Raw genomic sequence first — 25996 nt, 5'->3', positions numbered from 1 at the left:
CCCTGCCTCCCCAACCCCAGCCTCTCCATGAGCCGTATGGCACTAATGGGGTCAGACAGATGGGTGGGGACCATGTCATCCCCAATAAAGAGAGTCTGTGTGTGTGTGTGTGTGTAGCAGGGGGGCACTACATAAAATGAGCCGTGCTGGCCCATTACACTTGAAAATGGGGAGACACTTCTGAGGATTGGTTGGAGGCAGATCCTATGTGTCTCTGTCTCACACAGCATGGTAGCCAATAGCAGAGGGAGTTCTAGGGGGTGACTCCCTCACACAGCATGGTAGCCAATAGCAGAGGGAGTTCTAGGGGGCGACTCCCTCACACAGCATGGTAGCCAATAGCAGAGGGAGTTCTAGGGGGCGACTCCCTCACACAGCATGGTAGCCAATAGCAGTGGGAGTTCTAGGGGGCGACTCCGTCACACAGCATGGTTGCCTACAGCAGAGGGAGTTCTAGGGGGCGACTCCCTCACTCAGCATGGTAGCCAATAGCAGAGGGAGTTCTAGGTGGTGACTCTCACACAGCATGGAAGCCTACAGCAGAAAGAAAAGTGCTGGGGCTCTGCCTGAAAAGGACTTGGATGGAGGGTTGTGTAGTGTAGACCAGTTCTCCCTATGCTTCTCTATCTGCCTCCCTCCTGTTCTTGGGCTGCGTGCTGTGCCTAATTACACAGCACTAACCTAGGCCGGCTCATTCATTGGCCAGCCCTGCCTAGTGGGAGGATGGTGGAAACATGTGCTGCTGTGGATTCATTTGATAGTGTAATTGATTTACTGCATATTAAAATTAGGTGATTAATTGAGAAGTGAGAGGCTGGGAGGATAATGCTGATGAATTATCGCTATAGGCCTTTTATTTATTTAACTAGGCAAGTCAGTTAAGAACAAATTCTTATTTACAATGAAGGCCTACCTCCCCGGCCAAACCCTCCCTTAACCCGGACGACGTTGGGCCAATTGTGCACCGCCCTATGGGACTCCCGATTACGGCCGGTTGTGATTCAGCCTGGGAAAGAACCAGGGTCTGTAGTGACGCCTCAGACCGCTGCGCCACTCTGGAGCACTATAGGCTATTCATTATATGGTGTTATAATGAATTGTTGTTCATCAATGGGAAATAATTGAGTGAGTGATGGAGACTAGCTCTCGAATTAGCATAACTTTGCATTCATATTTTTTGTAGGACCATGATAAATCATTTCTTTATGCTTAGGCTCTAAGTCTTTTTCAATCGTCTGTAGTTTCACGTTTCAAAGTTTATTTGTCACGTGCACAGGATACAGCAGGTGTAAAACAGTAAACGCTTATTTACGAGCTCTTTCCCAACAATGCAGTAATAAAATAATATAGATAAGAAAAACCCGAGAAATAGAATAGGTTATTGTTTCGGCGCTTCATCCTGTCATAGGTGTTGGACCAAACTCTCAGGATAATTTCTGAGAATTTGGTGATTAATTATGAAGCACTCAATTCAAACATCGTTATCGAAATGGACCATATGATTCAACATCTCCCCCACTTCCCATAGGTTAATCTAGAATTTAGCAGTGTTCAATTGGTGCATACGGTTAACAAAGTTCGATACTTCAGTATGGTGACTCCTCCCCTTTACTAGCGCGGATAAGCATCTTCAGCACAACAAAGCATGTGTCCGGTTTCTGCAACGTTGTAACTTCATTATTGTAACTTCACTGGATGTACGGAATATTCGGTTGCGTTGGATTTAACTAATTATAGTTCTTCATTGATGGTATTTCTATTTTAGGTAAGCGCACTTTTGAATGTATTTCTGGCGGCTGATGGGATTTAGAGTTGGTGTTTATTTGTTTTCTACATTCGGCGCCATTTTCATACTAAGATGATTTAAATGCCTGCGCTATAGGCATCACAGTGTAGCTGACGCGCACACGGGAGATAGTGTTAAAAAAAATCACACCTTAAATAAATCAATGTTTTGTAAAAGTTGAAAGAAATCTGCGTTTGGACTACCTCCAAATTCCAATATCTTCAGTTAAAAACAAGTGAATGAATGGTCATGATGATTAGAATGGGCACGCCAGGGTATTTCATTTGCCTGGCCGCTCACTGCTCCAGGGTCTTTTATCCATATCGTGTGGCATTTGTTTGTGGCCCAATGAATGTGAAATAAATAACTCGACCTAATTCAACATTTTTCTTACAATAATTGAATACAATTTCCTAACATTTTTAGACGGCTATTTGTAGTGCAGTGTTTTTGGATTAAAATCAGGACAATGAGGACATGCATTTATTCAAATATTACAATGTTTCAAACACTTCTGGTTCCTTTTCTTCTTTTGACTTTTCTTTAGCAAGATGGAGTGATCTACTACTGTATGTTAACTGTGCTCAATAGTCATTCATCCCATTGGCCATCACTAGCCTACTATCAATATCTTGATGAGAAGTTAAATGGCTTTTGTGTGTGCAGATTTTCAACACAAAAACATGGGCAGGAAAAGGTTCTATGTAGAGCTCAGAAGCAGTCCGGGCCATGCCGACAGTCATCACACCTTACCATTGCACTTGACATAACTGTGTGGGGGGAAAAATCAGACTAAAGACTTTTAAACATTACTCCATTTTCCCTGTGTTTGTAAAATATTGAGCCTGGCCTTGTTGCTAAAATGACAAGAACAGACTAATTGGTTTATTCTGTGTCTAGGAAAGTGTCCCACAACCTTAGTGTCTTTTGTTTTAACACCGTAGCCAATACACCACCATTCACCATGTTGTTCTCTGTGTGCTCTGCCTGCAATCGTCTTTCAGAACACAACTATGTCTGAGAAGACCTCTGCTCTGGTATCGTTCATGCTGTCAGTTATTTGAGCTTTTGGTTTAAATGTGATTGACATGATTCATTCTTCAGCGTGTTAAGTATAAATCCATCTCTGCAGTAGCCAGGAGGCTAGCCTGAGTACAGTAATGTGTATCTGCTGCTGCTGCCTGTAACACACTGAAGGGGAACTCATCCAGTAAGCCCATCCTCCATTGATACTGCTGGGATATATATATATATATATATAGCAAGATAATCTGTTATGAAGGGATGAAAACATGATGTGGGAGGGGCAAGAGAACACTGAGAGAGACACCTGAACGAGAGGGAGATCTGAGAGAGAGCAAGTGTGTGTGTGTGAGAGAGAAAACGTTTTAGTGTATTAGTGAGAGAGAGAAAGTTTTAGTGTATTAGTGAGAGTGGACTGGTGAAGAAGAGTTAGGAAGGAGAAAGAGTGACGTTGCATTAGTTTAGTAAATTACTACTGTGTGGTTTGTTTGTGCCAAGTAGGGTTGGGCACTATCTAGATTTTCATGTCGTCATACCTACCTTCTGTCGTCCTGGGATTTATGGTATTACTGGTTTAGTACACAAGGGGACGCCAAAACAAACCTATTGGGCGTCTATTACCAGAATGCTAACAAAATTAGCACTAGTAAAAGCTCATTTCTATGGAGGCTGCTAGCTAAATATGCTAAAATGCAGAAATGAAAATAAACAAATTGCAAAGACAGGCAATCCAGCTCATAAAGTTACACATATATAGGTAGGAACTAGCAAAGGTTTTTTGACATTTCCAAGTGATTGTGAACGAGAGACATTGTGCAAATGAACAAAGTTTTGATACATGCTTGTCTGAAGGAAGAACAGTACAGCCTCTGGAGCAGCATGTGTAGGCTACATGCTGTGTTTGTGTGGAGTCTGTAGTCGCTAGGGCAATGGCATGCCTGCTCAGAGAATAGGAGGCAGGAGGAGACGGGCTGAGAACAGAGAGGAGGAAAAAACGCAAGTAAATAACTCATTCAAAGGGATTTGACTTTTTCATTGTAAGCTCATTTACTTGTGTGGCTGCCAGCCAGATAGCGTTGCACTTCTGTTGTCATCTGAGGAAAATGAAGCTATTTTCTGCTGAATGTGTTGCACCAATGTATTTTCTGTGAAAGAAAATTAGAGTTAAATGTCCCTGATCACTCTATTGAAGCAAAAAAAGACTTGACTTTCAATATAAAACACAACTCCTGTCAACACACAGCTGGACTCACCTGCTCCCGTTTTCTCCTGTTGTTTTACGAACAAACAGGTGACTGGCTCAACTGTTCTGGGGAACTACGGTGAGCTTCATAATGTGACAGGCTCAACTGTTCTGGGGAACTACGGTGAGCTTCATAATGTGACAGGCTCAACTGTTCTGGGGAACTACAGTGAGCTTCATAATGTGACTGTCTCAACTGTTCTGGGGAACTACAGTGAGCTTCATAATGTGACAGGTGAAATGAAGAAAGCGAGCTGCTTGATCTCCTAACACATCGCACAAGTTGACTGCAGGTATCTACTTAAAGTAGCAACCAATATTAAAACTTCAAAGAGGTATTGAAAAACCATCCCATGGCTATTTCCAAATACCCTGGTATACGGTGTATACAGTCTAACGCCCAAGCCTAGTGCCAAGGGCCAACACTCTGCACACAGAACAAGATACGCTCTGTTTTTTAAGAGTGATGTTTTTTTCTCTGATAAGATCTAGAGTTTCCAATTGTACAGTGGCAATAAAAAAGTATGTGAACCCTTTGGAATTACCTGGATTTCTGCGTAAATTGGTCATTAAATTTGATCTGATCTTCATCTAAGTCACAACAATAGACAAACATAGTGTGCTTAAATTAATAACACACAAATTATTGTATTTTTCTTGTCTATATTGAATATATAATTTAAACATTCACAGTGTAGGTTGGGAAAAGTATGTGAACCCCAGGGCTAATGACTTCTCCAAAAGATATTTGAAGTCAGGAGTCCGTTAACCTGGAGTCTGATCAATGAGACAAGATTGGAGATGTTGGATAGAGCTGCCTTCTATAAAAACACTCACAAAATGTGAGTTTGCTATTCACAAGAAGCATTGCCTGATGTGAACCAAGCCTCGAACAAAAGAGATCTCAGAAGACCTAAGATGAAGAATTGTTGACTTGCATAAAGCTGGAAAGGGTTACAAAAATATCTCTAAAAGCCTTGCTGTTCATGAGTCCACGGTAAGAAAAAATGTCTATATAAATGGAGAAAGTTCAGCACTGTTGCTACTCCCTAGGAGTGGCCGTCCTGCAAAGGTGACTGCAAGAGAACAGCGCAGATTGATCAATGATGTTAAGAAGAATCCTAGTGTCAGCTAAACTCTGTTGACGAGTCTACGATATGTAGAACACTGAACAAGAATGGTGTTCATGGGAGGATACCACGGAAGAAGCCACTGCTGTCCAAAAAAACAGGTTTGGGGCTGCTTTCCTGAGGCTGCTTTGCTGCCTCAGGGCCTGGACAGCTTGCTACCACCGACAGAAAAATGAATTCCCAAGTTTATCAAGACACTTTGCAGGAGAATGTTAGGCTATCTGTCGTCCAATTGAATCAGAAGTTGGCTGATGCAACAGGACAGTGACCCAAAACACAGAAGTAAATCAACAACAGAATGGCTTCAACAGAAGAAAATACGCCTTTTGGAGTGGCCCAGTCAGAGTCCTGACCTCAACATGATTTTGAGATGCTGTGGCATGACTTTGGGAGCAGTTCACACCAGACATCCCAAGAATATTGCTGAACTGAAACCGTTTTATAAAGACGAATGGTCCAAAAGTCCTCCTCAACGTTGTGCAGTTCTGATCCGCAACTACAGAAAAGGTTTGGTTGAGGGTTCACATACTTTTCCCACCCTGCACTGTGAATGTGTGTTCAATAAAGACATGACAACGTGTAATTCGTTGTGTTTTATTAGTTTAAGCAGACTGTGTTTGTCTATTGTTGTGACGTAGATGATCAGATCACATTTTATAACCAATTTATGCAGAGATCCAGGTATTTCCAAAGGGTTCACATACTTTTTCTTGCCACTATGTCTTTATTCCACATGTGACTGGAGTGGACTGTGAACTTGTTGTATATCCACAGCATGTCTAGATACTGTTATAGGCACAATCATTGACAGACATGTCATCGATACTTTACATTTACAATGATGTATTATTGACAAACACATCGATATTATCCATTGACAATTACAGCATATGAAAAATAAAATGTATTGTCACATAAATCTGGAAAGGTGCAGTGAAATGTGTTGTTTTACAGGGTCTAACCCCTGGAGCTAATTAGGGTGCCTTGCTCAAGGGCACATCGACAGATTTTTCACCTTGAAAGCTCGGGTATTCAAACCGGCAACCTTTTGCTTACTACCCAACACTTTAACCGCCTGCTACCTGTCGCCCTATTGACAGACACGTCATGGAAACTGTTCATTTACAAATATGAATTCTCTCTGGTACCGTAAGACACACAGACATGAAGACTTCTGAAATAATGTTCCACTAATATACAGATTTCACCTTCAATCAATTGGCTTTGGCTGAAGTCTGGTTTAAACTGGATTGAATTTAAGTGTAGGCTTGGTCTGCTCCTTCAGCCCAACCACAGTCGATCAATGGGATAACTCCATTCAGCCTGGTCCCCAAGCGGTTCACGTTACAACATCAGAACCATCTGTGGGGGTATTGATTAGGTTGAAACAGAGAGCTGGAGATAAAGTTACACACTAGAAGACCAACAGACCTACATGGCACAGTACCCATTATAGCTGAGAGTTTAAGAACTAACCAGTGTAAAGCCCTTAGCACTGCTTTTTTGTTTTAAATCAATGGGTTAGTGTTAGAGGTTTCTATATCAACGTTGCTGAGAGCATTGTGAATGTTCTTTTGAAACAATTAGCATATTCCATTTTTGTGTGTGTCTATGTGAATGACTGCAGCCGTGAATCGGTGAGTATCTGTGTGGGCATGTGATAGGATGCATGTTTGTTTGTAAATGTGTTTGTGCGTGGGCATGTGAGAGCCTGCCTGTATACCGCTGTGCAAGCGCATGTGTTTACAGATATCTTTGGCATTTATTTCCTTTAATTTGGACTTTCGGCCAGGTGGGAGGGGCTAATAGGTGGGCGGGACTTAGCATAAGCCATGAATCAGCACAGCTGATCGGAACCTGCCAGATTTTCTCTGAGAGAGAGAGGGGAGCGAGAGAAAGCGAGAACAGAAGGAGAGAAGGGAGAGAGCGAAGAGGGGGGGAAAGAGGAGATGGGGGAGAGAGAATAGAAAGAGGAGAGGGAGGGAGGGTAGGAAGAGAGATAATCTCACTTGGAGCCTGATTAACACTAAACTCCAGGCTAAATCCCACTCACTAAATTCACTCTCAGCACCTACCACGCATGTTTCTGTTTCTCAGTTGCCCTGTAGGGCAAATATGATCCAACGTGCTTAAGGGCTGGCGGTATTAGTGTTGGTGCTGGGGATGTGGTTGAGATGGGATGGCTGCTACTCAGATTCACACCAACTTTGAATGAAGAAATGTCCTCGGCCTGATACCACCGATTTAGATTACACTGCTTAGTGTTGTGTGTGTCTACGTCTGAGTGAGAGCGAAATTGTGAGGGAATGCGTGTGTGTGCACTGCAGTCAGTGACATGAGATATCCTAATGAGTCGACAACATCCTGAGAACCTGCAGCTCTTATACCCGTTCTCCACAAGCTCTGCTCGACACACACAGTTGCACACACTCATGTTGACTCCAATGCTTCCCATAGTTGTCAAGTAGGCTGGATGTCCTTTGGATGGTGGACTATTCTTGATACACACGGGAAACTGTTGAGTGTAAAATAAAATAAAAACAGCAGCGTTGCAGTTCTTGACTCAAACCGGAGTGCCTGGCACCTACTACCATACCCCGTTCAAAGGCACTTACATTTTTTGTCTTGCCATTTCATCCTCTGCATAGCACACATACACAAGTCTCACTGATTTTGAAGTGGATTTAACAAGTGACATCAATAAGGGATCATAGCTTCCCTGTCCTACAGTATCTTATCCACCCCCCCTTCCCTTTCCTGTCCTACAGTATCTTATCAAACCCCCCTTCCCTTTCCTGTCCTACAGTATCTTGTCCAACCCCCCTTTCCTGTCCTACAGTATCTTATCCAACCCCTCTTCAATTCCCTGTCCTACAGTATCTTATCCAACCCTCCTTCCCTTTCCTGTCCTACAGTATCTTATCCAACCCCCTTCCCTTTCCTGTCCTATAGCATCTTATCCAACCCCCCTTCCCTTTCCTGTCCTATAGCATCTTATCAAACCCCCCTTCCCTTTCCTGTCCTATAGCATCTTATCCAACCCCCCTTCCCTTTCCTGTCCTATAGCATCTTATCCAACCCCCTTCCCTTTCCTGTCCTATAGCATCTTATCAAACCCCCCTTCCCTTTCCTGTCCTACAGTATCTTATCCATCCCCTTTCCTGTCCTACAGTATCTTATCCAACCCCCCTTCCCTTTCCTGTCCTATAGCATCTTATCCAACCCCCTTCCCTTTCCTGTCCTATAGCATCTTATCCAACCCCCCTTCCCTTTCCTGTCCTACAGTATCTTATCCAACCCCCCTTCCCTTTCCTGTCCTACAGTATTTTATCCAACCCCTTCTTCCCTTTCCTGTCCTACAGTATCTTATCCAACCCCTTCTTCCCTTTCCTGTCCTATAGCATCTTATCCAACCCCTTCTTCCCTTTCCTGTCCTATATCATCTTATCCAACCCCCCTTCCCTTTCCTGTCCTATAGCATCTTATCCAACCCCCCTTCCCTTTCCTGTCCTATAGCATCTTATCGGTAGTCATTTAGGCAGGTTACCTTAGTGTTCTTGGGCACAGGCACTATGGTTTTCTGCTTAAAACATGTTGGTATTACAGACTCGGACAGGGAGAGGTTGAAAATGTCAGTGAAGACATTTGCTAGTTGGTCAGCGCATGCTCGCAGTACATGTCCTGGTAATCCATCTGGCCCTGCGCCCTTGTGTATGTTGACCTGTTTTAAATGGCGTTTCTCACATCATGAGCGTGATCACACAGTCTTCCGGAACAGCTGGTGCTCTCATGCATGTTTGAGGGTTATTTGCCTCGAAGCGAGCATAGAAGTACTTTAGCTCATCTGGTAGGCTTGTGTCACTGGGTAGCCCCCAGCTGTGCTTCCCTTTGTAGTCTGTAATGGTTTGCAAGCCCTGCGACATCCGACGAGCGTCAGAGCCGGTGTAGTACGATCCGATCTTAGTCCTGTATTGACGCTTTGCCTGTTTGATGGTTCGTCGGCGGGCATAGCGGGATTTCTTATAAGCTTCCGGATTATACAGTCCCGTTCCTCTAGCCTTTAGCTCAGTGCGAATGTTACCTGTAATCCATGGCTTCTGGTTGGGGTATGTACGTACGGTCACTGTGGGGGCGACATCATCGTTGCACTTATTGATGAAACCAATGACTGATGTGGTGTACACCTCAATGCCATCGGAGGAATCCTGGAACATATTCCAGTCTGTGCTAGCAGAACACTCATGTAGCTTAGCATCTGCTTGTAAGCAGGAATCAGGAGAATATAATTATGGTCAGATTTACCAAATGGAGGGCGAGCTTTGTATGCATCTCTGTGTGTGGAGTAAAGGTGGTCCAGAGTTTTTTTTCCCCTCTGGTTGCACATTTAACATGCTGATAGAAACATGCTGATAAAAAAAGACAGATTTAAATTTCCCCGCATTAAAGTCCCCGGCCACTAGGAGCGATGCCTCTTGGTGAGCGTTTTCTTGTTTGCTTATGGCGAATACAGCTAATTTATTGCGGTCTTAGTGCCAGCATCAGTCTGGGGTGTTATGTAGACAGCTACGAAAAATACAGATGAAAACTCTCTAGGTAGATGGTGTGGTCTACAGCTTATCATGAGATACTTTACCTCAGGCGAGCAAAACCTTGAGACTTCCTTAGATATCGTGAACCAGCTGTTATTTACAAAAATACATAGTCCGCCGCCCCTTGTCTTACCAGACGCGGCTGTTCTATCCTGCCGATACAGCGTATATCCAGCCAGCTGTATGTTGATAATGTGGTCGCTCAGCCACGACTCCATGAAGCAAAGATATTACAGTTCTGAATGTCCCGTTGGTAGTTTAATCTTCCGCGTAGGTCATCAATTTTATTTTCCAAAGATTGCACTTTGCTAGCAGAATGGAAGGCAGTGGGGGTTTATTCGATCGCCTACTAATTCTCAGAAGGCAGCCCACCCTCCGGCCCCTTTTTCTCAGCCTTCTCTACACGCAAATGACAGGGATCTGGGCCTGTTCCCGGGAAAGCAGTATGGCATTCACGTCGGGCTCGTCGGACTCGTTAAAGAAAAAAATCTGTCTGCCGGTTCGTGGTGAGTAATCGCAGTTCTGATGTCCAGAAGTTATTTTCGGTCATAAGAGACGGTAGTAGCAACAGTATATACAAAATAAGTAAAAAAAAATAAGTTACAAACAATACAAAGAAACAAACAAAAACACAATTGGATAGAAACACGTAAAATGTCAGCCTTCTTCTCCGACGTCATCTTAACTCCTTTCCTATAGCATCTTATTCAAACCCCCCTTCCCTTTCTTTAGTCATACGTGCACCCCAAATGGCACCCTATTCCCTACATGGTGTGCTACTTTTGACCAGGGCCATAGTGGACTATGAAGGGAATAGGGTGCCATTTGGGAGACACACAGATGGTCGGAGCATCTGACGTGCACCTGACCCAACAGCTGAACACGCTGTTCACCCATTTCTGCAGGGCAATCTTTATCTCTGGCAGCTAGTTAGTCTAATGATGGTTGATGTATACAGGAGTAATGATGGTTGATGTATACAGGAGTAATGATGGTTGATTTATACAGTAGTAATGATGATCAGGATGTCAGCTGGACTACTGGAGGTAGAACATTATAGACGTGAGAAATGATAGGGCCTCTATGCACTATGGAAAAGTGTTTTCAAAAGGGTACTAGTTTGATGAAGATTGGCAGAACTACCGTTATTTCCTGTATATTGCTCTATTTTTGACTGGTCAAAAGTAGTTGGGCCCGGGTCAAAAGTAGTTGGGCCCTGGTCAAAAGTAGTGCACTACATAGTGGATAGGGTACAATTTGGGACACAGTGTGGTTGTGAGAGTCCCTGTTACTTCCCCATGTTAGAAGCCGGATCAGAGCTGCTCACCTGGCCTTTAGCAGAGAATCTAGATGTTACCTAGTGAAGACAATGGAGGAGGCAGTCATGCAGGAGGCAGCAGCAGACACAAGACGTCTCATCTGGTCCATTAACACCATGTCTGTTTCCTGACTATTACCATTGAGATTACGCTACATTAAAAGACCCAGATGAGATCCTGAGCACTGAGGCGTACACCACGCTGCTCGGTTTGTGAGTGTGTGTGTGTGTGTGTGTGTGTTTGGGTTGACCTAGGGAACAGGCCTATGGGGGGTTGTTGTGGTGGGGGAAGGGAAGGGCTGGATTAGTTAGAGTGCACCACAGTTATTGGTCACCAGACACAAACAATGGGAGGACTAAAAAGGATTTGGTCTCTGTGGTCCCCCCTCCCCTCCTCTCCTCCCCCTGCTGTCCCTATAGCGATGGAGCACTGTGTGTGTGTCAGGCACCCTCTGGGGTAAGGACAGCCGTGTGTGTGCAGCTGGAAGATCTGCCATCCTGTCTAGCGAAGTGTCTCCCTGCCCCCCACTGTATGGCAGACCTAGACATTTAATGAACTACTAGCCTAGATGTTGAGCAATGACAACAACTAGCAGCATCAGACTAGCCTAGATGCTAACAGTGGGCTAAGTAGATGCAATCTCTGTTAACACTACATGGAGGGCTACTAGACATATGATGATGAACTGCTATGATCTAACACAAGTACGTTGATGCTGCTGCAACTCTTTCAATGACAGCCTCACAACTGCAAGACAAGTTCACACAGTGAAGTGAACACAGTAACTGGCCATTTACTTCTCAGAAGCCCTGTATGTCCTGTGAATTTCTAAACCAATTTAGTGATGCATTGTCATGCAATGTTACATTGGGACATCTTGGCCCACCGTATGAAGCCGGCGGGGCCACAGCGGACGGATGAAAGAGCCGTGTTGGGTTAGTGCTGAGGGTGATACTGACTGGAGCTGTACTAATAGACTTCCAGGCTGCTACGGAGCAGAAAGACTACATTGTGTGTGTTTCTAATGAGCCTCTGATAGACACACACTGTCGTGAGCTGCCTGTCTCCCAAGAGGTCCTCCCAGACACACACACACACACACACACTCATTCAACAAGAGGTGCCATTGTGGAGTGGGATACACTCATAACTCCATATGAAAAAGTGTTTGTGGCATATTTGATCGAGTACTCCAGAGTGAGAAAACGTAGTAGTAGCTCATGCTATAGAATGGCACCAGTGCATCACTGTTGACTGTCCATAATCATGTCTTGCTTGTGTGTATGTTGCTGTGCATCATCCAACATGACAACACACAAAGCTTTCTCTTTCCTATCGCTAACTACTCCATGTCATGTTCTGCAGTGTGTACCATGACAACAGAGGCTAGCGCGGTGGGCGAGGCGGACACAGAGGGCAAGCCGAAGCCCAGTGTAGCAGAGGCAGAGAGAAGACCGGAGAACAAGCAGAGCTCGGAGGCAGAGATACAACTGGAGAACAAGCAGAGCCCAGATCCAGAAACAGAGAGAGAACCGGAGAACAAGCCGAGCCCAGAGCCAGAAACAGAGAGAGAACCGGAGAACAAGCCGAGCCCAGAGGCAGCAGCACCGGAGCCAGAGAGGGAGAAGCCCAGCCAGAAGACCCAGGAGCAGGACTCAGAGCCTGGCTCCACAGAGAGCCCCATCTTCACCACCACCACTGAGGAGGAGCAGCTAGTGAAGCCCCGCCAGCGCACCTCAGCCAGCCGCGGCCTCTCACGCCTCTTCTCCTCCTTCCTCAAACGGCGCTCGCAGTGCTCAGACGTAGAGTGGGCTGAGGTCGAGAAGGCGGAGAAGGACAGGAAAGAGAAGGCAGAGGCTGGAACAAAGGAGGAAAAGTTAGAGCAGGCCAAGGGGGAGGAGAAGAAAGAGGCAGAGGAAAGGGGGGAGAAGAAAGAGGAGGAAGAAGCAGCAAAGAAAGCAGAGAAGAATAAAGAGGAGGAAGAAGCAGCAAAGAAAGCAGAGAAGAAAGAGGAAGAAGCAGCAAAGAAAGCAGAGAAGAAGAAAGAGGAGGAAGAAGAAGCAGCAAAGAAAGCAGAGAAGAAGAAAGAGGAGGAAGAAGCAGCAAAGAAAGCAAAGAAGAAAGAGGAAGAAGCAGCAAAGAAAGCAGAGAAGAAGAAAGAGGAGGAAGAAGCAGCAAAGAAAGCAGAGAAGAAGAAGAAGAAAGAAGAGGAAGAAGCAGCAAAGAAAGAGGCAGTGAAGAAGAAGAAAGAAGAGAAAGAGGCAGCAAAGAAAGCAGAGAAGAAGAAGAAAGAGGAAGAAGAGGCAGCAAAGAAAGCAGAGAAGAAGAAGAAAGAGGAGGAAGAAGCAGCAAGGAAAGCGAAGAAGAAAGAGGAGGAAGAGGCAGCAAAGAAAGCAGAGAAGAAGAAAAAAGAAGAGGAAGGGGTAACGAAGAAAGAGGCAGAGCAGCAGAATCAAGAGGAAGAGGCAGCAAAGAAAAAGGAGGAGGAGAAGAAGAAGAAAGAGGGAGAGGCAGCAAAAAAAGCAGAGGAGGAGGGAGAGGCAGCAAAGAAAGAGGAGAAGAAGAAAGAGGAGGGAGAGGAAGCAAAGAAAGCAGAGGAGAAGAAAGAAGAGGAAGAGGCAGCAAAGAAATCAGAGAAGAAGAAGAAAGAGGAGGAAGAGGCAGCAAAGAAAGCAGAGAAGGAGGAAGAGGAAGCAAAGAAAGAGGAGGAAGAGGCAGCAAAAAAATCAGAGAAGAAGAAGAAAGAGGAGGAAGAGGCAGCAAAGAAAGCAGAGAAGAAGAAGAAAGAGGAGGAAGCGAAGAAAGAGGAGAAGAAGAAGAAAGACGAAGAGGAGTCAGCAAAGAAAGAGGAGAAGAAGAAAGGGGAGGAAAAGACAACAAAAAAAACGCAAAAGGGGAAGAAGAAAGAGAAAGAAAATAAAGAGGAGGAGAAGGGGAAGAAGAACGAGGCGAATAAAGAGGTAAAGAAGAACGAGGAGAATAAAGAGTTAAAGAAGAAAAAACGGAAGGGCAAAAAGAAAGCAGGGGAGGAGCACAAAGCAGGGGAGCAGTCCACAACAGAGGTGCAGGTGAAAGCCCCCATCGCGGCCCCGGAGCCAGAGCTCAGAGCAGAGGCGGAGGGGGAGGCTGAACAGGAGAGGCAGGAGGAGCCGGTAGAGGCCCAGGACCATCACTACATCAGCAGTGCAGAGACACAGGTGAGTGAGGGAGACGGACACAGTGAACTTCTCACCTAGGGCATGGGTGCACAACTCTGTTCCTTGGGGAATGCTATCCTGCTGGGTTTTTTTTGTTCTGATTTAGATTGTGGGAGACAGCTTTTGCAGTGCGCAAAAAACAAAAATGCAGAATTATCATACCTACACTGAACAAAAATATAATTGCAACATGTGAAGTGTTGGTCCCATGTTTCATGAGCTGAAATAAAAGTTCCCAGAAATGTTCCATATGCACAGAATGCTTATTTTCTCTCAAATGGTATGCACAAATTGGTTTTACATCCCTGATAGTGAGCATTTCTCCTTTGTCAAGATAATTCATCCACCTGACAGGTGTGGTATAATCAAGAAGTTGATTAAAGAGCATGATCATTACACAGGTGCACCTTGTGCTAGGGACAATAAAAGGCCACTCTAAAATGTACAGTTTTGTCACACAACACAAAGCCACAGATGTCTCACGTGTTGAGGGAGTGTGCTGTTGCCATGCTGAATTGACTTTATTTTAATTGACTTTTTTACTTATATGAACTGTAACTGAAATTGCTGCGTTTATATTTTTGATCAGTATATTATTAAACGTGTCAATGAGTTGCCTTCCCATTTTTTAATATATTTCTTTACAATGTTGTTATTATTTTGCACATTGAGGGGCTGCATTGCAGCAGACTGAAGATGTAGGCCAATGAGTCTCAAGTGAGAGACTGGAGTAAAAATAAGTGAAGTGAACATCAAGCACAGAAACTGAAGGAACATGTTACCCAGAGTCTGATCAACAACATAGCATTCAGATAATAGCTACACTGAAGACACTCAGCGTAGAAGGAGAGAGAGGTACAGGACAGAACATCAACTAGTTTGGTGCTTGACTGGAGTGGGCTGCTGACTCAGTAGAACTGACCAGGCTGGTCTGTGCAGGTCTAGAGCCGCCTAGATCTAGTCTGTGTTAGGAAAAGTACCGCTTCAAGTTATTATTTAATAACTGAAGTAACATTGCTGTTACATAGTAATCTAGTACTACTAATCTAGAGGTGCTGAGCGAGGAAAAAAAACTTGATGCTCAGTTTGTGTGATGATGTAGTAGGGAGTTGAAGTTTCCAACAGACCAAAATTCAACATAGTTTACAGCAGAAATGTGGTAATTAACTACAATGAACGTAATCCATTGCTTGTCCGGTCTCGGTCTGTGTGGAGCAGAGAGGAGAGAACAAGAGAGAGGGATAGAGAGCAGTTGCTTCGCGAGGTATCTCTACCTGAAAATACATCATCTAAGTGATTGATAGTTGGTATTAAGCATAAAAGTATGCCTTATTTACTTTGAAGAAATACTAAAATAGTGATTTTGTCAGACAGCATAGGCAGCAGCTCTGTACAGATGAGATGATGACTTGGAATGAAATAATAAAGTCATCAAATAAAACAAATATTTTATTAAAGTAAATTACTGTGAAGAAATGGTTAATAAGTGATAAGCAAAGGTCAGTCATTACCATCATGGGACTTTTTATTAATGGTTTGATTCTGTGTTGTTACAACCTTTAACCCACATAATGCATGCTGCATTTATTGTAAAAAAATGTTTTATAGAAACCGAAATCAAAAACTGAGATTATTTTTTAATAATCGAACCAAAACCGGACCGACTTCTCAGCACTATAATCAAGGACAAGAGTTGAAGTGTAGTTGGAAGAGAGAAGAGCATGGCGGTATGAAAGTTGTTTGTTATAACACAGAAGAAGGACTGCAGTGCGTGCCATGCTCTTCTCTCTAACAGCTACACTGAAAGTCACTTGTCCTTATTTCCTGAGGATAATGACTGCATTATATTTTGAGTCACTCTGTCTATTACATAAATGTAACTGTCTTTAATTAGAAATGAAAAATCCTGACAACATGTCTGTCAAATGACCTTTCTGTGACCCCCTAGCCAGCACAGGCGGAGCAGAAGGTGAACGCCGAGGTAGAGAAGGAGGTGGTAGAGGGGGAAGAGAAGGAGGCGGGAGTAGAGGAGAAAGAGAAGAAAGAAGAAACAGAGGAAGAGCCAGCCGAGCAGATGGAGGAGGAGGAGGGAGAGGCAAACGGAGGGGAAGGGGAGAACACTAATGGAGAAGACAAGATGGCTTTAGCAGAGGAGGCCAAACCCTCCAAGCGTCCGCGGATCATGCAGTGTAAAGTCACCCTCCTGGACGACACTCTGTTTGAGTGTGAGCTCGGTGTAAGACACTTCTCAAATACACCGTTGTCTTTTCAGCCTTGTTCTAGTCTTTTCTACACTTCAAATAATTGCCCATCAACGCTGTTTCTGACTTAATCTTTTTGAATGGTTATTTGTGATCGTTTGTGAGTACAACCAGTAGTATTTCTTCCTTACTGAATGCTTATTTGTGATCGTTTGTGAGTACAACCAGTAGTATTTCTTCCTTACTGAATGCTTATTTGTGATCGTTTGTGAGTACAACCAGTAGTATTTCTTCCTTACTGAATGCTTATTTGTGATCGTTTGTGAGTACAACCAGTAATATTTCTTCCTTACTGAATGCTTATTTGTGATCGTTTGTGAGTACAACCAGTAGTATTTCTTCCTTACTGAATGCTTATTTGTGATCGTTTGTGAGTACAACCAGTAGTATTTCTTTCTTACTGAATGTTTGTGTGATTGGTCTCCTCTCTGTGTAGAAACATGCAACGGGCTCAGATCTGTTTGTGAAGGTGTGTGACCACCTCAACCTGCTGGAGAGAGACTACTGTGGCCTGGCCGTCTGGGATACCCCCACCTCCAGGGTAGAGTACACTTTGTCTGGTTTAACAATGGGGTGCTAATCTAGGGTGAAGTGGGGAACAGTAATCTTAATCTTCCAAGTGAAAGGAGGGTAGATTGCATCTCATCTGTGGAGATTTCCTTTGGGAGAGAAAGATATGTTCAGTGAGTGGGTTGTTTTGAGTGTAGTTTGACTGCATGTTCTTGCCCATTAGAGAAATAGTACCTATAGGATGGAAGGTGCAGTTTCACCACATAGGGCAAAATGACTTTCTTACAGTACGATGGCGTTCATTGAGTCTGTTCTCCCGCTGTCATTTACAGACATGGCTGGACGCCTCCAAAGAGATCCGGAAACAGGTGGCAGGTGGGTGATGTCAATACGATGACCTACAGTAAATACATGTTTCTAACTCAAATGACCAACAGTTCTCACACTGTATTTTCATCTCCAGATTATACATACGAGTTCACTTTCAACGTAAAGTTCTACCCTCCTGATCCAGCTCAGCTCACAGAAGACCTCACCAGGTTAATCTACACACACATCTAAATATCTGCCGGTAACTCAATTTCAGGGTGTCAGTGGTTAACTCCCATTCCCCTCCCTCTCTCTCTTCACTCTCTCTCTCTCTCCACCCTCGCCCCCCTCTCTCTCTTCACTCTCTCTCTCTCTCTCCACCCTCGCCCCCCTCTCTCTCTCTTTTTCCCTTAACCCCCCCTTCCTCTTTCTCTCTCCCTCACTCCTCCACCCCCTCGCTCTCCCTCCCTCCTCCACCCCCTCGCTCTCTCTCCCTCCCTCCTCCACCCCCTCGCTCTCCCTCTCTCCCTCCTCCACCCCCTCGCTCTCCCTCCCTCCCTCCTCCACCCCCTCGCTCTCCCTCCCTCCCTCCTCCACCCCCTCGCTCTCTCCCTCCCTCCTCCACCCCCTCGCTCTCTCCCTCCCTCCTCCACCCCCTCGCTCTCTCCCTCCCTCCTCCACCCCCTCGCTCTCTCCCTCCCTCCTCCACCCCCTCGCTCTCCCTCCCTCCTCCACCCCCTCGCTCTCTCTCCCTCCTCCACCCCCTCGCTCTCTCTCCCTCCTCCACCCCCTCGCTCTCTCTCCCTCCTCCACCCCCTCGCTCTCTCTCCCTCCTCCACCCCCTCGCTCTCTCTCTCCCTCCTCCACCCCCTCGCTCTCTCTCCCTCCCTCCTCCACCCCTCGCACTCTCTCCTTCCCTCCTCCACCCCCCCGCTCTCTCTCTCTCCCTCCCTCCTCCACCCCCCCGCTCTCTCTCTCTCCCTCCCTCCACCACCCCCCGCTCTCTCTCTCTCCCTCGCTCGCTCTCTCCCTCCCTCCTCCACCCCCTCGCTCTCCCTCCCTCCTCCACCCCCTCGCTCGCTCTCCCTCCCTCCTCCACCCCCTCGCTCTCTCTCCCTCCCTCCTCCACCCCCTCGCTCTCTCTCCCTCCCTCCTCCACCCCCTTGCTCTCTCCCTCCCTCCTCCGCCCCCTCGCACTCTCTCCCTCCAACCCCTCTCTTGCTCACCCTCCACCCCCTCGCAATATCTCTCTCACCCTTCACCTCTCGTCTCTCCTCTCTCTCTCTCTCTTTCCTCTCACCCTTCACCCCTCCTCTCTTCACCCCCCCCCCCTGCTCTCTTGCTCCTGCTCTCTCCACCCCTCTGTCTCACCCACCCCCTTTCTCTCTCCTTCCACCCCCCCTCTCTTTCTCCACCCCCCCTTTCTCTCTCTCTCTCCATCTACCCCTCCCTCTCTCTCCCTCCCTCTCGCAGGTACTACCTGTGTCTACAGCTGCGTAAAGACATCCTGAGTGGCCTGCTGCCATGCTCCTTTGTAACTCTGGCCATGCTAGGCTCCTACACGGCCCAGTCTGAGCTGGGGGAGTATGATCCAGAGGTCCACGGCTCTCACTACACCAAGGAGCTGAGGCTGGCCCCGGGACAGGGCAAAGAGCTGGAGGACAAGGTCATGGAGTTGCACCGCACATACAGGTAAGAACCAGGGGAGGACTGACTATATACTGGAACTATGATGTACAAAAGACCACGGAGGACCAGACTATATACTGGAACTATCATGTAGAAAAGACCAGGGAGGACCAGACTCTATACTGGAGTAATGTAGAAATACCAGGGAGGACCAGACTCTATACTGGAACTATCATGTAGAAAAGACCAGGGAGGACCAGACTCTATACTGGAGTAATGTAGAAAAGACCAGGGAGGACCAGACTATATACTGGAGTAATGAAGAAAAGACCAGACTAAATACTGGAGTAATGTGGAAAAGACCAGGGAGGACCAGACTATATACTGGAGTAATGTAGAAAAGACCAGGGAGGACCAGACTATATACTGGAGTAATGTAGAAAGACCAGGGAGGACCAGACTATATACTGGAGTAATGTAGAAAAGACCAGGGAGGACCAGACTATATACTGGAGTAATGTAGAAAAGACCAGGGAGGACCAGACTATATACTGGAGTAATGTAGAAAAGACTAGGGAGGACCAGACTATATACTGGAGTAATGTAGAAAAGACCAGGGAGGACCAGACTATATACTGGAGTCATGTAGAAAAGACCAGACTATATACTGGAGTAATGTGGAAAAGACCAGGGAGGACCAGACTATATACTGGAGTAATGTAGAAAAGACCAGACTATATACTGGAGTAATGTAGAAAAGACCAGACTAAATACTGGAGTCATGTAGAAAAGACCAGGTAGGACCAGACTATATACTGGAGTAATGTGGAAAAGACCAGACTAAATACTGGAGTAATGTAGAAAAGACCAGACTATATACTGGAGTAATGTAGAAAAGACCAGACTATATACTGGAGTCATGTAGAAAAGACCAGGGAGGACCAGACTATATACTGGAGTAATGTAGAAAAGACCAGACTATATACTGGAGTAATGTAGAAAAGACCAGACTATATACTGGAGTAATGTAGAAAAGACCAGGGAGGACCAGACTATATAGTGGAGTAATGTAGAAAGACCGGACTATATACTGGAGTAATGTAGAAAAGACCAGGGAGGACCAGACTATATAGTGGAGTAATGTAGAAAGACCAGACTATATACTGGAGTAATGTAGAAAAGACCAGACTATATACTGGAGTAATGTAGAAAAGACCAGACTATATACTGGAGTAATGTAGAAAAGACCAGGGAGGACCAGACTATATAGTGGAGTAATGTAGAAAAGACCAGACTATATACTGGAGTAATGTAGAAAAGACCAGACTATATACTGGAGTAATGTAGAAAAGACCAGACTATATACTGGAGTAATGTAGAAAAGACCAGGGAGGACCAGACTATATAGTGGAGTAATGTAGAAAGACCAGACTATATAGTGGAGTAATGTAGAAAAGACCAGACTATATACTGGAGTAATGTAGAAAAGACCAGGGAGGACCAGACTATATAGTGGAGTCATGTAGAAAAGACCAGACTATATACTGGAGTAATGTAGAAAAGACCAGACTAAATACTGGAGTCATGTAAAAAAAGACCAGGGAGGACCAGACTATATACTGGAGTAATGTAGGAAAGACCAGGGAGGACCAGACTATATAGTGGAGTAATGTAGAAAGACCAGGGAGGACCAGACTATATCGAACCCACAACCCTGGCGTTGCAAGCACCATGCTCTACACCGGACCTGTTTACATTACCTCTTCTTCTCTGTAACCTTTATTTAACTAGGCAAGTCAGTTAAGAACAAATTCTTATTTACAATGACGGCCTACTGGGGAACAAAGGGTTAACTGCCTTATTCAGGGGCAGAACAACAGACAACCTTGTCAGCTCAGGGATTCAATCCAGCAACCTTTCAGTTCCTGGCCCAACGCTCTGACCACTAGGATACCTGCTGTACCCATCTCTGTGTTTGTCTCCAGATCCATGAGTCCAGCCCAGGCAGACATGTTGTTTCTGGAGAATGCCAAGAAGCTGTCTATGTATGGAGTGGATCTGCACCAAGCCAAGGTACACTTTAGAATGTTCTGGAATCTAGGACTGGAACACTTCTATCTACAGAAGGAACATTTTTTATATATATATTTTTAAGAGCGGTCAGAAAAAGTAGAAAACTATCAAATCGAAGTGCATGATTTGGGAATAACAAGGTTAGGCAACTCTAGCAGCCACAGATTTTGAATTTCAAAATCGCTGTCATCATCAAACAAGAGATTAATCTGTGCTGCTGAAAGTGTAGCAGAGGCTGCCTCCTAGTGGCATGTTGAGGTAAATGCAGGAATAACAGTGACAGAAAGATGCCTATAGTGTATATGATGAGGGTGTATAGAACATATTGATCATCTTTACCGAATGTACTTTTTCTACATGCTCACAGGATCTTGAGGGTGTGGACATCACTCTAGGGGTGTGTTCTGGTGGTCTCATGGTATATAAGGACAAGCTGAGGATCAATCGTTTCCCCTGGCCCAAAGTCCTCAAGATCTCCTACAAGCGAAGCAGCTTCTTCATCAAGATCCGTCCCTCTGAACAAGAACAGTATGAGAGCACAATCGGCTTCAAGCTGCCCAACTACAAGGCCTCCAAGAAGCTGTGGAAGGCCTCAGTGGAACACCATACCTTCTTCAGGTGAGAAACTCACTATCCCTCAGTGATACAGTGGTGAATAAATAGCTGGTGGGTAAACTGTGATCGCCGTTCACGGTGAGTCAAATCATTTCCCTATACTTTAAGTTGAAGAAATGAATGGAACTCTATATTGAGACTGTTTAGGGGTTAAATACATGTAAAATAAAGTTTCCTGATCTATCTTCTATCTCTCAGATATAGAACAAACTTCCTTTAGATGTTCTGGGGGGGACTATCTGTTGCTCCATGTATCTGTTATTCTATGCGTTGTATGTGCTAATAGCAGTAAGGCCAAGTACACATTTTCACCAAATCATTCATTCATAATAATAAAAATATGTATACTTCAAGGGTCTTAAAATTAAAAATCAAATAGCTAAATGATCCTAGGTATGATCTTCTTAAAACAATTCCATATAGCTTAGTAGACCCCCTCCCCCGGGTTAGACAGGGCTTTGACTGTAATGGTCTAATAATATTATCTTTGAGAACTAACAATCAGCAAAACAAAACTAGACAGTCAGGGAGAATTGAAAAATCCCTAAACAATTCATTTAACAGTAGAGATTTTGTTATGTTTGAGCGAAAGAACACAGCATTAGCCATGGCAAAATGCATAGGATTGCAGGAAGTTAGCCTTACAATTGCAAAAATGTCTCTTAGCTCCATGGAGAAATTTGTATAATTTCAGGAAATTGGCTTATAGATGCAAACGTTTCTCTTCTTCTAAAATGTTCAGTCGAGCCAACGTGCATTTAACCTCCGCTACACCACTGCTCACCCTGCTTCCTACTAACAAGTTACCCTTAACCATAGATCTAGGATCAGATTATCCTACTCCCCAATCCTGACCTTAACCATTAGGACGTTAACAATATCTGATCCCATATCAACTTCTACCTACTCCACTTCCTGGATCATCTGCTCCATAGAGATACAATAAGTGTTCTATTTAATTCTGTCATCTGCCCCCATTACTGCCCGACAACAGGGGGCTATTCTCAGGTTACCAATCCCTTGTGCATTCTAATTGGCCCCTGCAGCATAACCTTTCTGAGAGTAACTCTATTAGCACCGGTGGTAGTTTAACTCTGCTACAGTGCTGTGAAAAATATTTGCCCCCTTACGGATTTTCTCTATTTGTGCATATTTTTGATACTGAATGTTATCAGATCTTCAACCAGATCTGGGGGGGTGGGGGATTGCTGCACAGAGACGTGAGACTGATCAACAACTATAGGAAGCATCTGGTTGGAGTCATTGCAGCTAAAGGTGGAAGAACCAGTTATTGAGTGTAAGGGGGCAATGACTTTTACACACAGACATTGGGTGTTGCATAACTTTGTTCATGAAATAAGTATGTAATTGTTGTGTTATTTGTTCACTCAGGTTACCTTTATCTAATATTATGTTTTGTTTGAAGATATGATACCATTCAGTATTAAAATATACAAAGTAGAGAATTAGGAAGGGGGCAAAACCTTTTCACAGGACTGTATGTGACAAGTCCGTCATACAGGAGGAGCTCTGGATTAAGATGGTTCAGGTAACATGAGGTTGGTCTAAATCACCTGGCCGTATGCCATTGGAGGAACATGACTAAGCTTTTACTAAAGCTGGAGTTCAGCTGGCCCAGTGATGTGATTTATTGATTCATCACATCACTGGGCAAGCTATTATGAACTATGAAACTAAATCATTATAATAAGCATGTCTATAAACTGTGAGTGACTGTGTGATTCTCCTCCCCCAGGGTGTCGTCAGTGGAGCCCCCGTCGTCCCGCTCCCGGTTCCTGGCGCTGGGGTCAAAGTTCAGGTACAGTGGCCGTACCCAGGCCCAGACCCGCCAGGCCAGTTCCATGATCGCCCGGCCCGCCCCGCGCTTCACCCGGTCCGCCAGCAAGAGGCTGTCCCGCACCATCGACGAAGGTGTGGGTGTGTGTATGCGTGTATCACAGTATGTGCTTTTTTGTGTGTGGGAATGTGTGTGTTCGTGCCAGCGCGCACGACTTCAGGATCAGTCTCTCACCAACTTGTCCCACTCTTGTAGCTGGAGATGATGATCTCCAAGCCTCGCAGCTCTCTGCTAGTCCAAACAAGACCGAGGATGACGATTGGTTCTTCATTCTGGGATCTGACCAACCCCAGACTTTCTTTTCACCAGGTAGCCAATCAGGAACCATGTGGACCATCATTGAAGTTTTGGCTCAGCTTACAAAGAGCAACCTCAGTTCAGCCTTGCTAGAGAACTACATACTGTAGCTTTGAGTCAGCTTGATCTAACCCTGCGCTCTGTCAGTCCTCTCATCATCTCATTAGCTCCAACCCTTATGCTGAGGCCTAATCTCAGGCCAGCTTGGGTCAACGCTGGTGACTCACCAAGGGCAGCTCAGAATGACCTGCCAATCAATCACAGCTACAGTTACATTGATGCTCCATTCACTTCTAACAGCTTATGACTGACTAACAGCAGCTTCAGAGCTCTTGAGTCTTTGGTCTGTGTTGTGTTGCTTGTTAAAGAGAGCCTTCATTTCTTTGGTCTGTGTTGTGTTGCTTGTTAAAGAGAGCCTTCAGTTCTTTGGTCTGTGTTGTGTTGCTTGTTAAAGAGAGCCTTCAGTTCTTTGGTCTGTGTTGTGTTGCTTGTTAAAGGGAGTCTTCAGTTCTTTGGTCTGTGTTGTGTTGCTTGTTAAAGAGAGTCTTCAGTGCTTTGGTCTGTGTTGTGTTGCTTGTTAAAGAGAGCCTTCAGTTCTTTGGTCTGTGTTGTGTTGCTTGTTAAAGAGAGCCTTCAGTTCTTTGGTCTGTGTTGTGTTGCTTGTTAAAGAGAGCCTTCAGTTCTTTGGTCTGTGTTGTGTTGCTTGTTAAAGAGAGCCTTCAGTTCTTTGGTCTGTGTTGTGTTGCTTGTTAAAGAGAGCCTTCAGTTCTTTGGTCTGTGTTGTGTTGCTTGTTAAAGAGAGCCTTCAGTTCTTTGGTCTGTGTTGTGTTGCTTGTTAAAGAGAGCCTTCAGTTCTTTGGTCTGTGTTGTGTTGCTTGTTAAAGAGAGCCTTCAGTTCTTTGGTCTGTGTTGTGTTGCTTGTTAAAGAGAGCCTTCAGTTCTTTGGTCTGTGTTGTGTTGCTTGTTAAAGAGAGCCTTCAGTTCTTTGGTCTGTGTTGTGTTGCTTGTTAAAGAGAGCCTTCAGTTCTTTGGTCTGTGTTGTGTTGCTTGTTAAAGAGAGCCTTCAGTTCTTTGGTCTGTGTTGTGTTGCTTGTTAAAGAGAGCCTTCAGTTCTTTGGTCTGTGTTGTGTTGCTTGTTAAAGAGAGCCTTCAGTTCTTTGGTCTGTGTTGTGTTGCTTGTTAAAGAGAGCCTTCAGTTCTTTGGTCTGTGTTGTGTTGCTTGTTAAAGAGAGCCTTCATTTCTTTGGTCTGTGTTGTGTTGCTTGTTAAAGAGAGCCTTCAGTTCTTTGGTCTGTGTTGTGTTGCTTGTTAAAGAGAGCCTTCAGTTCTTTGGTCTGTGTTGTGTTGCTTGTTAAAGAGAGCCTTCAGTTCTTTGGTCTGTGTTGTGTTGCTTGTTAAAGAGAGCCTTCATTTCTTTGGTCTGTGTTGTGTTGCTTGTTAAAGAGAGTCTTCAGTTCTTTGGTCTGTGTTGTGTTGCTTGTTAAAGAGAGCCTTCAGTGCTTTGGTCTGTGTTGTGTTGCTTGTTAAAGAGAGTCTTCAGTTCTTTGGTCCGTGCTTGATGATGGACATCATTGTGTCCAGGAGACTGCCGTTCCTGTGCTTGAAACTAAACGTCTAGCTCTGCAGATCTGAGAATTGTGTGGTAGTCTCGTACTAACTTAATTTGCTATCTGCCTGCCAGATACATTGAATTCCATTTGCTTACTAAATCAGTGATCTTTGCTCTGAAAGCCCCTGAAATGCAGAGCCGTGGAGGGGAGCTTTGCTCTGAAAGCCCCTAAAATGCAGAGCTGTGGAAGGGAGCTTTGCCTTACTCTCTCCTCCATCTAACTTCACCATTAACTACTGCAGTAACACCATTACCTCATGTTCTATCAACAGCCAGAGGGAGGGAGACTTTCTCTGTGGAGACTTCTACTCAGAGCTGGGATGATGGCAAGTCTGTCCAGACAGTCAGACAGGCATGGCAGGAGACTGAGACAGGCCAGACGGTCAGTCGGACTGTCAGTCAGACATGGCAGGGACGAGTGTCTGATGAACAGCAGCAGGGGAGACTGGAGGAGGAGAAAGAGGAGGATTGGTCTGTCCTGCTGGGCAGACGACCCTCCCTTCCCTATGTCCCCTACTCCATGATGAAACCGCCAGGTATCTGTTGTT

The 25996-nt window shown here is 44.9% G+C and overlaps 1 protein-coding gene across 14 annotated transcripts in view; it reads left to right on the top strand.

Annotated features, from left to right (window-relative positions):
* Nucleotides 1-25996, top strand: part of LOC139419793 (uncharacterized) — a 53851-nt gene that overhangs the window by 5365 nt on the left and 22490 nt on the right. For 12 of the 14 annotated variants that reach the window (XM_071169810.1, XM_071169803.1, XM_071169812.1 and 9 more), the window contains exons 2-13: nt 12456-12603; nt 12646-14287; nt 16236-16523; nt 16985-17089; nt 17391-17433; nt 17522-17597; nt 18841-19059; nt 20982-21069; nt 21437-21687; nt 23441-23616; nt 23738-23851; nt 25721-25984. In XM_071169810.1, the coding sequence (XP_071025911.1) occupies nt 12464-12603; nt 12646-14287; nt 16236-16523; nt 16985-17089; nt 17391-17433; nt 17522-17597; nt 18841-19059; nt 20982-21069; nt 21437-21687; nt 23441-23616; nt 23738-23851; nt 25721-25984 (3406 nt within the window). In that variant the 5' untranslated portion in view covers nt 12456-12463. Of the gene's footprint in view, nt 1-2976; nt 2997-12455; nt 12604-12645; nt 14288-16235; nt 16524-16984; nt 17090-17390; nt 17434-17521; nt 17598-18840; nt 19060-20981; nt 21070-21436; nt 21688-23440; nt 23617-23737; nt 23852-25720; nt 25985-25996 lie in introns of those variants that run through there. The other 2 variants (XM_071169809.1, XM_071169814.1) reach the window with 2 other exon arrangements.

Source organism: Oncorhynchus clarkii, chromosome 2, assembly GCF_045791955.1.
Source record: "Oncorhynchus clarkii lewisi isolate Uvic-CL-2024 chromosome 2, UVic_Ocla_1.0, whole genome shotgun sequence".
NCBI classification, from domain to species: Eukaryota; Metazoa; Chordata; class Actinopteri; order Salmoniformes; family Salmonidae; genus Oncorhynchus; species Oncorhynchus clarkii.
The sequence above is the reverse complement of the archived record's forward strand: the minus strand, read 5'-3'. Positions and strand labels throughout refer to the sequence as shown.